The sequence below is a fragment of the Paramormyrops kingsleyae genome, chromosome 1, assembly GCF_048594095.1.
Source record: "Paramormyrops kingsleyae isolate MSU_618 chromosome 1, PKINGS_0.4, whole genome shotgun sequence".
Lineage (NCBI taxonomy): Eukaryota > Metazoa > Chordata > Actinopteri > Osteoglossiformes > Mormyridae > Paramormyrops > Paramormyrops kingsleyae.
This window is the reverse complement of record NC_132797.1, coordinates 35,656,480-35,673,434: the sequence shown is the minus strand read 5'-3', so window position 1 is coordinate 35,673,434 and position 16,955 is coordinate 35,656,480. Positions and strand designations below refer to the sequence as shown.

At 44.7% G+C, this 16,955-nt stretch overlaps 1 protein-coding gene across 4 annotated transcripts in view; it reads left to right on the top strand.

Annotated features, from left to right (window-relative positions):
* pard3bb (par-3 family cell polarity regulator beta b) overlaps window positions 1-15,860 on the top strand; it is a 162,984-nt gene extending 147,124 nt beyond the window's left edge. For all 4 annotated transcript variants that reach the window (XM_023805839.2, XM_023805840.2, XM_023805841.2 and 1 more), the window contains 2 exons: window positions 8,850-8,926; window positions 14,018-15,860. In XM_023805839.2, coding sequence (XP_023661607.1) covers window positions 8,850-8,926; window positions 14,018-14,384 — 444 coding nt within the window. In that variant the 3' untranslated portion in view covers window positions 14,385-15,860. The remainder of the gene's footprint in view (window positions 1-8,849; window positions 8,927-14,017) is intronic.
* Window positions 15,861-16,955: the final 1,095 nt, after the last annotated feature.

Here is a 16,955-nt window from a genome sequence, read left to right as displayed (position 1 = left end):
TAACCGGAATTGTTTTTGCAGTGGAATCGGCTGCCTTGTATCATTTTGAAAACATTTGTGTTCTTCCTCCTATAGTACAGACCTGTTTGCACAAATAATGAGGTTGCAGGAAAGGTGAAGTTTGTGCCAATATCTTGACAGTATCGGTTTTGACTGGACCATGGTGTTGCTGTTCTGCTTGTGCCGTAGGACTGGTTATAGAGATAACAGGGAAGCAGGAAAACAACATTATGATCCAACTATTGCTGTGTGTGTTCTTCTGCTTTTAGTTCATTCGCCTTAAGGCAAACTTTAAAGGAAAAAAAAAACAAACGGAAGCAGAAATATGGGATAAACATTCAGTATGTTACTAGACACCACAGAATGTCTGAATGCGCCTCTCTTCCTTCATGAGGTGAAGATGTGGTCATTACAGCCCGTTTCAGCCAGGGATCAGAGCAGAGCCCCTTTACCCTGCTCAGCTCTTATTCACTCTGCTGCAAGGGCTGGACATTCAGCCAGAGGCCTCATGGACTATCATTTACAATGGATACATTGTATCGTTCTGGATTTAGCCCAAAAAGACAATCCATCAAAAAAAATAATGACTTGGGGTGTCATGATTGATGTAGTTTGTTAAAGAGAGGACTAAAATTCCTGAATGCCGAGACCCTGTACCTGGTCAGAAGAGGGGGGGGGGGCACGCATGGGTGTATGTGGCCCCAAACCCAGACTGCACCCATTGCCTTTGCCTTCTGTGTTTTAGTCATACCTCAGTACAGACTGCAGGTCACCCCTCTGCGTCGTTGGAAGTTAACATTCTCTAGGATCCTGACTGTATGGAGAAGCAGAATCCACAGAGGTATACACCGAAATCTAAAACCGGGCATCACCGCAGGACAAGGGGCGTCGCGGAAAGGAGAAGGTCTTCGTATATTCACATGCATCTCTGTCCCCAGCAGATAAAGAGCCCAGAGTGCTCAAGACTAAGACTGGTGGCTGGAAATTTGTAAATTAGAGGCACATGCTGTCCTGGGACATGAAAGGGCTAATGCCAGACAGGGAGCATGGGGCAGGAAGTCCCCCCCCCCCCCCCATTCTCATGGAGCATGGGGGAATTCCTTTGTTTCTGTACAGATATCCCAAAACTCTGCATCCTGCTTTAATTCTAGTGTTCATTATGTATGACATGATTTATGACTGGTAAGATGAGAAATGGTAAGAAAGTACTCTGTGCCATTGTGAAAGTTCTGAGGTGACATGGTAACACTGCAGTACTGAAATATCTCCCAGTTGGATTATGTCCTTAACTTTAGAACAACACGCATTGCTCCTAGTTGGAATTGGAGTGTTCACTTCCTGTCATGACTGAATGCTGGCCTCTTCACCCAACAGGGCTCTCGTGAATGGTCTGCGTGGTGTGAGAGACATGTATGTTGAGATTAAGAAAGACATGACGCGTGAGGATGCTGAGCATCTTGTGGTTCCGATCCTGTCTCTATGTAAACTGGATGGCGTTATTCGTCATGGAGTATGACTGGAGCACTGTGTCAGGGACGGCTTTCACCTGCCCCGCACAGAAGGCTGCCCATCAACCTTTAGGGAACACCTAAAAGCATCTGGACTCTCAAAATTGAGGGGGAAAGGGGGCGTGAGGAGGGAAGGTGGTTTTTGGTTGTAGGTGAGTGCTTCCTGGCAATCATCTCTGTGTGGGGTGAAAAACCACCTTCCACCCCATTACACCTCCATCTCGACCTGTCAGGCCAGCCAGCTGCTCCCCACTCTCCCTGAGAGAGCGCAGTGTGTGCCAGCGAATTGTGCTGGCTAAGCCTAACAAGGCAGAGAAAGCCACTTACTCCCCTAAAGATCGCCAGTCCTCCAAGAAATTGAAGAAATCCAAAGTTGGTCTTCCCTTTTGTTTTCCTCTGAGAAAGTGTCCATTGAGCAAAGGGATTGTTTTTATTATACGAAACACTACAGAACCTTTGCATCAACCTACAAATGGGGACATGAAAAGGCTCGTAACAGGTCGAGAAACAAACAAGGACACCAGCATCGTAATGACAATCTTTAGAGACCTTTAGGGCGTTGAACATGTTGGAAGGATCGCAGAGGTGTGAGATTAATTTCACCAACCTGTCAGGTCTGGAATGCCGGTGCTTTAAACACCCCTCTTCTCTTTTTTTTTTTTTTTCCCAAGCCTGCAAGTCGTCCTTGAACGTCATCAAGCTGGGAAGTTGATAAAGAGCCCTAGTGAGGGGGGGTGGGGGTGGGGGGGTTTAAGCCACGGCTACTCAGATAGGCTCTTTCATCCCAAATTTCCTCCTCTTAAAATTTCCTCCTAAGGATTATAGGAACAAAGGACACTGAATTCCTGGGAAGTATAGGACATCCCCAGCTTTCAGAGAGCAGCATTGGCCAGAATTACATTTTATTTATTTATCATAGAATTTATAGAGTTTTAGCTTAAGAACTTAAGCACATGAAAGGTGACTCAAAGGAACAGGTCACTTAGTCCACCCCCCTCTTTGGGGTTGGGAGTTTAAAACCAGTTTAGAGATAACATTTAAAAACTGTGTCAGGAAAAGGCTGCCAATTTGCAAGTGTTTAAAGTGTAGTTATGCAGAGGTATTAGATACATTTATTTGTGCAGGAGCTAAAGCAAATGAAAGTGGCTTTTTTATACTTTGACCTTCAGTGTTGTTGATTTGCACAAAAACTGGGAACTGCATATGGCATCTCTGATTATCCCTACTAATTAGTTTTGTTTTGTTGTGAGAGTATTTGACATTTTGTGGATTAACTGGGCTGTTTTTATCTCTATAATAATATAAACTTTTGGCTTTCCAGTTCACTTTGATAAAGATGTCAGATTTGATCTAATTAAAATTCAAAATTCCATGTCTCTAAGCTTAGACAGCTTTGAAAGCATCCTTAGTTTTTACATAATGAAAATGCGAATGTATGCAATGTTAGATCAAAAATAGGCATAATTGCATAAGCGAGCTGCTTCTTCGCAGTGCTCCATTGTCTCCCCTGAATGGAGTGTGCTTTTGGGAAAGTGCCATTACACCTTAATCTTTGGTACTGCTGAGAGTTGAATTTAGTGGCCCAGCCTCTTCACACCCCGGAGCACTGAGCACAGCCTGCAGTAAGGACGCCTGTCGTCGCCTGTGGTTCCGCTCACTGTGCTCTGTGCCCAGTCAAAATCAATGGAACTTCATTAAAGGAAATTATAAAAAATTAAAGCTATCAGAGGAATCTCATCAGCGCTTGCCAAGCGTCTTTTGGCCGTCCTGGCAGCTGCCAGCGGGAGTCGTGTTCGGAGCCAGTTGGTGGAGCTTTGTTACAGCCCGCCGCTAATTAGCATTGGAGATGGATCGCACTCAAGAATGGGAGCAATTACACAGCGAAAGAGGAACTGGGAGACGGAGGCTTGGGTGCATGCACTTGGCTTTGTCTCACCAGAGCAGTCTGCGATGCTTGAGGTCAGAACCTGCTCCGGCAGATCTCGGCATTATTATATCTTCTGTGTCACAGGACAGGGGAGGGGGGAATCGTAGGAAAAGAGCTCATATCTGCTGGAATGCAAAATGTGTGAAAAGGACAGCTGCGATGCCATTGCACTCTGAATCCATGGAATTCTGCTGCTGAGGCTGTTGAACAGGCCTCGGGCTTTGGGATTCTGTAGTGGGCTCTTTGTGTTAGCGCAGCCCTGCTTTGTAGGACCAGGTGTTCCTTTTCTCTCGGGTTCTGCATGAAGTCCAATCAGAGCCACACGTCACGGATAGGGGTGAGGAAAAGCTTGCAAAAAGCCTGTGGAAGTGTCGGCGGGATACAAGTCAAGTGATTCTCATTTATGGCTAGTAAATGTGACCCCCTCTGTCTAGCGATGGACTTCACTCACTGGAAGGTTTTGTGTATCTGTGGTTGGTTCGAGCCGGACACACTGTATTTTGTTTTCTGCTGCAGTTATAGCTGCCAATGTGATGCTGTCTGTTCCTCAGCCACCCATCTGATTCATAAATCTGACAGCACCATGTCTCTCTCTCAAGGCCGATTTTAGTTCACTTTTTAAAATTGTAAGTTTGGCTCTCAGATGGTTTGGGCATCTTCACATTTTCACCTTTTTAAAATGCATATTTCATTCAAGTGCTGTTAAATTGAATGCCACATTTTTACTTCCAGTGCTGCTGTTTTCCTAGTCACAGATTAAAATATATATTTTTTTAAATACTTCACTTTTCAAACGTGGTCTGTGTGTTTGCAGTGACAGTCCTAAATTACTCAGTTTTTGATACAAAAATGAAGGAATGAAACATTGAAATAAAGTCTGCAGTGCAGATCAGTCCACACCACTGGCATTTAATGGCGTGAGTGTGTCTCTGCATGTTTGCAGTGGCAGATCTAATTTATCCATCTGTATGTTAGCCAGCTCCAGTAAGCTCATGTGCAGGGCCGACATTGTAGGTAAGACGGACGCAGCCGGCATCTCCTTCCTCAGTCTTGGCTGCCTGTAAGATGGATGTCACTGGAGCTGCCATGTCCAGGCCGCTTCCTTAGTTCTTCGTTCTCTGCCTGGATCCAGCTGCCTGCTGGCAAATAGCTCATGGAAGACACTACAATGCAAACCACAGGCTGTCATCAGGAACACCATGAAACTGCTATGTATATATGTGTTTAGCTTTTCTGTCCTGCAAGATATTCTTTTAGAATATGGTCTACATTGATCAAACCCAAATGGACAAACTAGAATCACTTACGGGTGATCCTCGGGTTACAATGGTCCGTGTTACTGTATTTCAACTTTACGATGGATAAAATAGGCTTTATGTTAATGGTTTTGCCCAAATGTAGGCTAATGTAAGTGTTCTAAGCATGTGTAAGGTAGGCTAGGCTATGATGTTCGTTAAGTTCGGTGTACTGTATTAAAATGAATTTTCGCCTTATGATATTTTCACCTTACAATAGGTTTATCAGAACGTAACCCCATTGTAATCCGTGCAGCATCCGTATTCTCTTTTGATAGAGACATTTTGCAACATTCTCACATTTGGTCCTTTTCAGGCCAGTGTTGCTGGTCGTATGTACTGGGGAGAAATCCAGGATGTTGGTCTAGATGTTCCATTTTCAGCAGATTCAGTATGTTTCTTAAGCACCGGATGGCTCTGCATGTTAATGCCTTTATTTCATCTACAGCATACTTTAAACTGCTCTTTGTAATCCCTTTGGCGACATGTGACTTACTATGTTTTACGAGCCTGCTGTATGATGGATTTGTGCTGGCCATTAATCAACACTGATATTAATAAGAGCCCAGGTCTTGTACATGGCAGTGCTGCGCAGATTTTTATATATTAACTGCCAGGAATTCTCTGCATATTTCCGGCCTGCCATCTGCTGATAATCTCCACATTGGCCTCTTCTGCTGGCCTTTCACTCAATTAAAGCTCCTGTCCTCCACTCTCCCTGTATATTGAATGTCTGTCATCTCTTTCCTTCGTTCGTTTTCATGCCATTCTTGTAAATCATGCTGGCCGGTGTAGACGGCCCCTTCCTTCCACTGTAGGAAATGCAGGCCTGCGCTTCAAGGGGATGGGATGGGATGGGAGGGGAATGTTCTCCTGGAGTCAGGCTGCTGGTCTCTTGTGGCTGAATTACTCTCCACTCATGCCTCTCCTTTGCTCACTATGGCGTGAAATGATTTTCTTTAAGCATTAGCTCTCGAGAAGTGGGCTGGCGTGGGGTTGGGACCTCCAATCACACTCCCTGTAAATAAGGATACCAGCAAGCTGCCGCCCGGGCGAGGGGCTTCTCTCCCTCAGTCAGGAAAGCAGATTTCCACCTCCGCCAAAGACCTGATTCTGTGGGACGCAGATGGAAGGATTCGATAATCACCTCTCTAAGTAGAAGGGTCTTGCGGAGCCCTCAGCATGGAATTCACACATGGTGGGCCGTAATCGCTCTGAGGTTATGTGGTGTCCAGCGGAAAAGCACTCTGAGTCTTGTTAGGGTTTTTTTTTCCGCTCCATGGATTGCCTGAATGGGCAGAGACATGGGTTCTACCTGACACCGAATCAGAGTGACAGTCTCAGTTTGGACCCTGCACTGCCATTCGAGTTCCTGCTCACCTGGCCATAATGTTGGCAGTGAGCATTTTCCCAATTTGTCAAATTGCCTGTATATTTTTTCAAGATTTGTGCTTGTGGATCAAATCCAACTTCACATTTAAACCAGAACACGACTCCATGGATTTGGGATCAGGTAACAGACAGAGTACACCTATAGTAATAGCAGCCTGAGTAGCACCATTCAGGCGAGCACCATTAGCCTATACCCACTGTAAATATCTGAAATGTTAGCATATGTTGAGAGGTGTGGGGGGCATTTGTTTAAGCTCGCAGTTTATATCCTGAGCATAAATATGTGCAGTGAAATCAGTCGTCTTGGAACTTGCAAGCAGCAGCAAAATAAGACCTAATAAACATGAAATACGGTTTCCCTGGCTTTGAATGTTACCTCTAAATTTTGTTTAGACATAGTTTTCATCAGAAGGATAATTTACAGCTTGGTCTCACTGTCCATCTAGAAAAACTACTATTGATTGCTGGGCTTCTGTGATGTTTTTGATTTGTTGAAGCACTATAATGCCTTCAGAGTTTTTGTGGTATTTTAATGCCCCATAAATCAATAATTTGTGTTATCACCATTGCATTCATTTCAAGTTGACAAAATCATAGTATATGATATAGAAATGATGTTAAACATATATATGTATTTTCTGGTTGAATGTCTACAATGCATCCTTGATGAATTATTGAAGCTAGTTCCTGTCATGGTTTGATTGAACTTTAATTTCTCACATTATTAGAACACGTCTACCGCAAAGTCTATGATAAAACCACATGCAACAGTGCAATCACATCTCACAAGCAAGGTTCAGGGGAGGAAAAGGATGTTCCTAGTCTACACATGAAAAGATGGTGATTAGATCCTGTGCTGTAATTAAGTAGTGCAGAAAGGTTCTCCCTGAATAAACTCATTTATCAGTTATTAACATTTAACAAGTCCCATATCCGACCCTGCGCATTAGCTTGGCTTAAACAAACACTCTCAGGCTGCTGTGCTGATGAAGAGATTTGTTTTCCTCTTGTCGTGGCGAGATGGAGCTAATGAACGCAGGGCTGGGTATCGCTCTGCTTGGAGTGTGTCACTCAGCCCCACGGGGGCCCAGCTGACCAGGCCACTTCACACTTCTCCCATCATCCAGCCCAGTCTCTCCTGCTCTACACAGTCGGCTTGTCGGTAGTTAAGATACACTCTTATCAGCACTTAGAACTTCAAACTCCCTTTTAAAACTCATTTCATCTGCTCTTGAGCTCAAAGATGAAGTGCTTTCATGTCTTTCTTCGCAGTGTGTTTATTGCTAGCCGTCATGTCAGGCATATGGCATGACAAGCACAGAATACTCAGTATATCAGTTCTGATTAAAGAACATGACCATATCATTAGTATACTTAAAGCCCCCGCCCACCTCAGGGCTGCATTACTGTAGTGAGAAGTTAAATACAGTGCCCATGTTTTCCATCATGACTGGGCAAAGAGCGAAGGCCGGAACTGGCAAGTCAATGTGGAGGCACCTTACCATATGCCACTGAAGCAGTGCTGCATGTTCACCGGGGACTGGTGCACAAGGAGTCTGCTGATGTTCTGATCCAGGCTGAGGTGCGCTCTTGTTTCCTAAGCTTGCTGCTAGAGTTGGAACAGCTCGCTGTTGAGCAAACATCCATTTGAGTGGACCTGGAAGAAACCGAATTACTCTGATCGGAAACAGAACTGGTCTTTCTGCCTTTGTTCACAGCTGACCTGTCTTGTAGCAACAAAATGTCTCTGTGGGCTGTTCTATCTAATTATTCACCATACTGATTGCTTGCAGCTTTTGGTATTTGCTCCTGTGTTGCAGAATCACTGCAGTGTACACCGTTGGCCAACTCCGCCAGGTGTTTCTGTCACTGATTTTTTTCCATAGTGTCCTGTCATCTATCTAGGTCTTCTGGCTTCCCAGTGGCAGGTTGTGATGATTGAGTTAATTGACCATGGCGCTGGTTGTAGTTATTCCCTCTTTTATTTCCAGCTTTTCTGAGCCTCATCGGACTTCCTTGTATTTCTTCGCAGCCCATTGTATCCTTAAAAATCTTTGTCAGGACAAAAGTCGAAAAACATCCATGCTATTCCTGTCCTGCTTCTTCAATGTGCAGCTTTTACGGTCGGTAACAATCTGTTTATTGTCCAGTAAACACAGCTTTACCAAACGGGCCAGAGACTTCAAGTCCATTTCCAAGATTGTGGCGCCATCAAGCAGCATCCTGCATAGGGGCCCATTCACAGATCACATGCATTGGATGGTTCATAGATTAAGGGCCTCCTAGCCTCATTTAAGAAATCCAGATTGATAGCTGAACATTAAAGATGGCATTATTATAGAGCTGGGAACATGAATGCGGGTAGCTTGAATAAAGGGCGAGCCTGATATTACTCAGTATGACTGATGATGCCTTCTCTGCTATAGCTCAGGGATAGAGATGCCTGTTTCCCTTAATGTTCGAACTTGTCAAGATCTCCTGGTAAAATTTCATTCTGGGTAATGTGTAAAATGTATTTGGCTTTCTGTTCGTGCTGACATGTTACTCCGCTCAGATTGCACTTTTATCATTATTTTTCACTTGTTTTGGTTTGTGTACTGTTTTTTACCTACGTTAATTGCAGTATCAAGAATAAAGTCTGAAATGCTTCCACAAAACTCTTCTTAAAAATGTGTTTTATGCTGTTTCCCCTACTTCTTGTGACACATTGCATGCTGTTGTTGACAGATGCCAGCGAGAGGTCCGGACGGCCGCTTGGCTCCCCGCTACGAGGACGTCGAGCGTCAGTATGCCTCCCTGCCCCGGTACGTTCTCCCGCCCCCCCCCCCCCCCCCCGCATGTCCGCAGCGAGAGCAGGGGGCAGGTCCTCCCTTCACACTCACTGTGCTGGCTAGTACTATTTTAAGCTCATAATTAGCCCTGGAGTGTTTGCCCTCTGAGTCCCTTCGCTCATCCTTGGGAAGTTACCTGATCTGCTCCCTAGAGATGAGGACACAGACAGAGAGGTGCAAATTGATATCTGCGCAGACCTTGCAGTCGGAGCCGTGCGCAGTTGCTTGGTTTCTCTGCACTGAACGATCCTCTGTCCATGTACAAGCCCCACCCCCCCTGCCCCCAAATGCACCCTGCATTGTAATGGCAGCAAGCTGGGGTCCCCAGAGGTTTAAAAAAAAAAAAACAGTGGTTACGTTAATAGAGAGCTGCGGTTTTGCCAGCTGTTTCTTTCGAAGATGTGCAAACGACAGTATCTGAGAGGTCTGCATCCAGCAAGGGTGAGGAGTAGCGATAGTACAGCAAGACCTTGTGAAATATACATATTTACTCCAACCCAAAATAACTGCTTTGTGAGCAGTGATTTATCCCACTTTCCTGCTTTAGCTTGTTTTCATGTCTTGCTAAAATAAAACATGGCTCTGCTTTTGACACTTCACCCTGCAGCATCAATACTGCTTTGTGCTGAGGCTGCACCAAATGTATTCCTGAGAAATACATTTTTCAAAGCTGAACTTTGTATAAAACCCCCCAGGGTCCTCATTCAAACCCATTTCCTTTCAAATGACTTCAGTGCCTCGTTTCAGCTCCATTGTATTAGTATGCCATGAAGAGGCCTGCTCGTGTGCACACCTTCTCAAAGTGCCGTGCCCCCAGTAATCGTTTCCACCCTGGGTTTGAGTAGGGGGCTCATTTGGGACTGATGGTCCCCCAGCATCTGGGAAGACTGGCTGAGTCCTCGTGGCGATCCATGTTCGGGGGGCCGGGGAGCCGGGAGGGCTTCTCCATATGTGCCCCATTATAACAATTACTCAAATATAGCTGAGGGATGTTGCCGGCATTGCTCCACCGCAGGTTATCCAATCAGAGCGCCCCATAACCTTTTCCAGCAGTTTATTGGATTATCAGGCTGAGACAAGGTTCCACACTATTTCGACAGACCCTCATTTCCTTACTGCAGTGCTAATGGAATGATTAAACTGCACATTCCGGCCACTATGCCTCAGGTTGGGTGAAAGAAAGTCGTTTTCTTCATCACTTTCACTATATAGTGGCTGAAATTCCTCGGTGTTTAATTCAGTGTCTTCAGTGTTCTTGTTTAATTCTGAGCTGTAACTTCCTGGCCAGCAGTGAGAACTAGAAATGTGACCCTAAATTTAAGTACAAAGCAGAAACGGGAGTGGATGCCTGCCTGACATCAGCCTCCAGTTATCAGCCCCAAATCTTAGTTTAGTTGTAGTTTAGCTGTTCTTACTAGTCATAGTATTAGTGATAGGACTTTGGGTGTTGCTTCAAGAAATAAAATGGTTGAAGCTGAAGATGGAGTGATTTGCTGTGAGGTTTGCATGTATATGCTTTGTTTTTAGTTGCATACAAGTTCTCCTACCAGCTTGACCCTTTTTCTTCTGAGGACTTGGAAGTTTAGCTAAAATTATTCAACAAAGTTGAACAAAGTGGAGGAGGAACTGCTACTAGCTACACAGTGGATCGGGTCCAAGAACGGCAGCTTTATTTCTGTTCTTTATTTCTGATTTAACAAACAGGTATGGTGGGCAGTTTGAGCAATAGTATTGATTTTCTTTGAGCATTGGCCTTAAGGGCAGTGCAGTGGTTTGGTGGGTAATGCTGCTGCTTCACATCTCCAGAGGGTTTAAGTCCAACCTCTGCTCTGTGTGTGTGGAGTTTGCACGTTTTCCGTCTCACTCAGGTTTCCTCCTGCGCTCCAGAGACAGACACTGAGGCATGTTTTATGATTATATCTCTGAGTGTATGTGTGTGCCTAATTCAGCTTTATACCTTATCATTCTTTAAGCTGTATTCAGTTTTATGGATGCATTTTTAAAAAAGACACAAAAAACCAAACAAATATAATAATCAGGAGTGAGTCCTTTAGTCTACTTTGATATCATTTCCAATTGACCACCACCATTTTCACATAGTTCACATGCAAACGGTTCATCGGTTGTCCTCATTTAATGCTGAAAATGGGTTGCTTGATTTAAACCCTCTTTACACTTTTATGTGTTACATGTCAAGCCTTAGAAGACATCTAGACTGGTCCAGGTTTTTGTCAACAGTCATAAATTGAAAAGTAATGTTCTTGTTCATAGGTAGTACATAAACATTCATGCACTAACTTTTGAAGATGTTACCCAAGTTTTGCCTTATGCCGTTTAGACCTGTAGAGGTTACTGCAGCATATATATGTGACATTTAAGGTAGACATGTGACCCATTAGAAGATATCAACTGAATCAGCAGTACTGAAATCAAGACTTTTGTGTTTAACCTATATATCCCATGGTTTTGTTTGTTTCAGAGATACAGCTGATTTTATTCTGGGACACGCTCAAATCACACATCTAGATGCCATCTGTAAAATAGTATCACTGAACTTTTCCTTTCATGACGTGACTCATTTCAGTCTCCCGTGTCATCTCCTTCCTGTCTTGTTTTCATCTTGTGCCTCACGGTATTGATGGATGGCATTGTTTTTTTGAACTGTCTTTGTTTTCATTATTTCTCACTTTACCTTTATTGCTCCATTGTTGTGGCTACAGTTTTGCACCAAATAAAGTGTTATTTCACTGTAATTTCATTACACAGAAAAGTAGATGGGGTAATGAAATCTAATTTCTGAAGTGAAATTTAGTTACCTCAAGTTTCATAACTTCTAAACTGCATCATAGGGCCCTGGCTGATGAAAGACCCTCTCATGGTTTCTTCCAACAACACTGCCAGTTTTTGTATTTCAAATAATATTAGTCTCATAAACAAAAAGAAGTTACAATTTAAAAACAGGAGTAGTGTATCCTTTGTAGCCGTAAAGATCAGTTGGCAAAGTTTACATCCAGAGGAAATGAAAGCAGAGGTAACAAGATAAGGTTTTCTAATAGTTACGTCAGGTCTGGGAATCTAACAATAGAGAACTATTTTTTAGATTTTTATTGTTATAGTTTTTAAGCCTTTCATTTAGAATTCTACACGAATGGCTACATACAATCATTACAGCCTCTTTCACAAGTTGCAAGGGTACAGTAATATGATGCTTCACACGGTTAATTTTGATGTATGTCATGGTAATAACACAACTGTATTAGAGAAGTGGTATTTTTTTATGTATCATTCATCAGAAATTGAACAGGTAGGGGGGCTCCCAACATGTAATTCCTCTGGTCCCCTGAGCTGGATGGCAGAGCCTTCTGAGCATAATTCTGTAACTGAACATTCTCTAAGAGTATTTAACACTAGTTGTGTTCAGTTAGAGCATGAAGTCCCAGGTCTTTGCATATGTGGGGGAGTACAACAGGTCTGGGATCTGTTCCCATGTCCGGAAGGAGGTGGGTTTAAATGCTGTAGTCAGTGGAGTTATCACTCTTGGCCCCTTAATCCAGTTGCCCCATGAGTGCTGGATGACCCTGCAATATGGGACTGATTTCTCAGAGAGAGCAAGTTGCCATTTGCAAAAACATCCCAGTTTCCCCACAAGGATGAATAAGTGACTGCGCCTCTAGGGTGGCTGGGGCTTGTTTCATGCTAAGCCCATTCGGCACATCATAGATGGGTTCTGGGTGACGCTGGCATCCTCCACAGCTGCCAGTCTTCACTGTATGACCTGTGCCCACCCACACTCTCCAAACCCCCGACCTGCTGTGCCAGCCTTCTCCCCTTAAGGTGTCACTGACAGAGCAGGCTGGCCTCCATGTGTTTTATGAGTAGGAGAATTTCGTAATTGTTAACAGACCTTGTCGTGTTGTAATTAATTTACATGCTAGGTAAACTAAACTAGACTTTAAAGCAGTGTGATTCATTTCCTGTTCTTCATACTGGTTAGTTTGGGTGGCCTTGAGTGTGTTTCTCAACCATGGGCGTGTTCTGGGCACAAGGGGCTCCACTGATAAAATTCCAGGATCCTCTTGTGTATGTCCTTCACTCTAACCTATGCCCTTTATATCTACGTTCCGGGACTTTCATGACATCATAAGGCCTTGACCAATCGTCTACTGGATGGCAGAATATTTTGCTTTATGGGTGGCCAAGTCCAAGAAGAGATTAAGCATGTGCTGGTGATGCTTGGGATGCCTCTGTCTTTCAATCCTGGGCTCTAGTGGAGACTCCCTGTGAAGCACTGTGGGTGGGTCGTGTCATGCGCGGGGTTAAAATATTCACTTTTCAGCTGCACAGTAGGAGAAACACCGTGTCCATGTGCGAAAATTCCAGAGGGAGTCTTACAGTTAGTGGATACCCGTAACGAATATGTCACGTAGCCAAAAAACGTTCTCATAGTCTCAAGTCACGTACACAGATATGTCTCTGAAAATGTGCTTGTCTGCTCCCTCTCTGTCGCTGCGTCACTTTGGGAGGGGGGTTCTGTGGCTTGGGTGCCAAGATCCAATCTAGGTAATGTCTGCCACCACCTGCTCAGGCCACCCTCCTCCGTGTGTAATAGCTGAGCTATGCGGAAGGGCCAGGCCCCCCTCGGGGCTCTGCGGACCCGCTGTGCAGCTGGTGTAAGTCACCCGATCCATGGCGGGTCCGAGTTGAGCCACGAGTCGTGCTGACTTATGCCTCAACACGGCTAGCATTACCCGGGGAATTAGTTCTAATCACTCATGCAGAGAGAGACTTGGATGGAGATGGAAATTAGCCATCTTGTTACTGGTCAGGCCTCTGTAGTGCTGTAGAAGGCCTGTGACAGGCTCCTCAGTGCCACAACAGCCTGCATAGCCCGCTTTGAGCTGCTCATTAATTGGTTGTGCACCCAGCCTAAGTCCCTGTGTGCCTTGCCCCCGGTCCCCCATTTGCCCCCAGACCGCCCACTTAGTCTCCTGCGAATAACAAGCACTCCTGTGGGAAATGACTGTCCTTGTCCTGAGAACACACTTTCTGTTTTTTCTGCCACAGGCGAGGGATGGCCGACCCTCACGATTACCCTCTACCGCTGAGAGCCGGCCACAGGGAGCCTGCGATTTATCCCGGGCCGCAGCCTGGGTACCCCAGCTACGTCTCCCGTGATCCGTACCCCCGCCCACCAGAGCGCAGGACGGCCGACCCCAGGAAAGCTGACCCGGAGTTTTACCCGCCCCCGCCCCAGCAGAGAGGCCCATTCCGGCATGACGTCCCGCCCTCCCCTACCCTTCCGCTGCGGTCGCCTCGCTATGACACCATGAACCGTGGCGGCTATCGCACGACCAGCCCGGAGCGCTTCGGCTACGCGGAGGAGCGCCACGGCGACCCCAGGCAGAAGAACCCCATGACTGCAGCAGTGTAGGAGATCCAGCCATCTCCCCCCAGCCAGCCAGCAGGCTCCACACTCGCATGCTGCTTTGTACGATCCTTCGTTCGCTGTGCTGCGGTGCCTGTGTTCTCTGCCTTACTGCCTGCTCCATTCCAGCCTCAGCCGTTTGTGGGAAAGCTGAGAGTGTCTCTTAATCCTTTTTCCTATCATGCCTGCCTTATAAAGGTTATTTTATTTTTTCTACACCATTTGCCGCCTCATGCAGAAGCTCCCTGATGATAGCATTGCAGAGGCAAATCAGAGTACTGATCATTGGAGCTAAATATATGGTACTGGTTAGGTACTGGTTTTGACTCGTTCCACTTTAAAGTTTCCTTGGGAGCCAAGCAGAAGTGCCATGCAGCTGGGCTTGCTGCTGTCTTGATGTCTGTGTTTTGTTCAGGCAGGCCAGTTGGGCTGCAGTTAGCCAGTGCGGGCCGCAGTTAGCCAGTGCGGGCCGCAGTTAGCCAGTGCGGGCCGCCAGCTCACACAGTTAGCATGGTCAAGGCCAATTTCATTGCTCTTCGCACAGCAACCTGCCGGGCGAAGCCTCCCCCTCCCTCAGTGCATGTGCTCACTCTTATGCTGGCCCTGCTGCTCCTCTAAAAAAGCGAATTTAGGTACCTACTTCTGTCAGTAATAATCTTGCTCATTTTTAATGATTGGAAAAGCAGATAGATGGATAATAATCAGCACAATTAAAGTTTGATGGTTTTTAATCATTATTATTATTATTGTTATTATTATTATTATTATTATTATTATTACCAGCGAACCTTAACCTGGGATGATTAAAGGGCTCAGCTTTTGTGATTAACGCCTGGACCCTGCTGTGCACAGAAGAGCAGAGAGAGGAAGGTCTGCGGGCGTGAGGGACGGACGGGCGGCTGGAAGATGCCGCAGCTGCTCATCAGCAGCGATACTCTGAATGTAATCCTGTGTCACCTGGTCCACAGCACAGGGCCAGCCGCTCTGGCCGCGGACTTTGGCTGTGTCACCTGGTCCACAGCACAGGGCCAGCCGCTCTGGCCGCGGACTTTGAGAATCCCCTCAGCTGTGTATACATACATACATATATACATACATACATATATATACATTTTTTTTTACTGCAACTGTGCCTTTATTACAATCTTTTCAAACAGCCAAAATACGTGTTGAGTGTGTTGTATGTTTGTGTGCGCGTGTATATATATAACTGGTATGTTTAATGTGTATTGCTCCATACTCACCGGGATCTGAAAATACACTCCAGGGTCCATTTGCAGTGGTGCTGGAACTGAAGGAATAAAAGCAACTCAGAACATACTAGAATCTACCTGCAAGCACCTTTCTAATCATTCCTGTCGCTTGGATGTAGGGTTGCTTGATAAGACCACTTTGATACTGTCTAATATTAAATAAGCATGTAATTTTACACAATTAAATGTTTTGTATTACTGTTTACATTAAATATAAATTTTAACTTGCTCTTGTCTAAAGGTTTGTTTTTCAAAATGTTCAAAGAAGGATGTGGCTCGTTGTGGCTCATTAATCAAAGTTTTGTAAATACTGTGGAAAAACTTCCAGGTATCAGAAGTTAATTTCAATGCATGGAACCAATAAAATTCATATTTTTTATATCAGACAACCTGATTTTGCCTACTAATAATTGTTAGTTTAACAATTAAGATACGATTGTTGTCATTTGTGCATTTTGGTCACAGCATTGTGCACTTGAGCATAGATTAGCCAGCGCCTGTGTATTGTTGACAGAGGTACTGAACAGGTGGTAATGCAGTCGTGGCTCTTAAGAGGGTGCTATTCCTATAAATTATGGCTTGCTTCAAAGCCAGTGATAGCATGGCCCTCTCTGTTTACCAGCTATCATAGTAATATTTTATTATAAATCTCTGTTGATACATATTTCAAAAAGCAATTTACAAATATTTACATCTGGATAACTAGCTGTATCAGGGCAATTCAGATCACGGTCCTCAAGGTCCGAGCACTGCTGATTTTCCAGCCTTCCTTCACCTGTGAAGCAGGTGTGAAACCTCCAGCCAATCAGAATCAGTAATTAACTAACTATAAGGAAGAACTGAAAACAAGGCCTGGATTTGGAATCGAGGGCCAGATTTGAAGAGCCCTGAGCCATATAATAAAGAAGAGTAATTCCGAGCAAGGCATGAGAGCAGCTCTCGAGGATCTGCCAGTAATCAGTTTGGGCAATATACTTTATGCTGTTTCCACACATAAAAGAGAAGTCCTTGTGAAAATCTAACTAAACATTCTTGTCTAGTTGTCACCCCAACACTTTATAACTGGATTATGGGAGTTGGAACATAGTGATGAAGTGTTGATTCTCCAGAATGAGTCAGAATCCCTTTGAGGGCAAATAATATTCTTCTTCCTTTCCTTATAATGCACATATGCATAACCGAAAAAAGTTTTTCTGGCTGATTCACACCAAATATCTTGTCAAGTCACCGAGTCTCTGTGCCTTTCACACCCATAAAAGATTCTTTTTGTGAGGAGTTTAGGATGGGGGTGGTTTTGCTCCAAGGCCTGATTATTTTGTGAAAG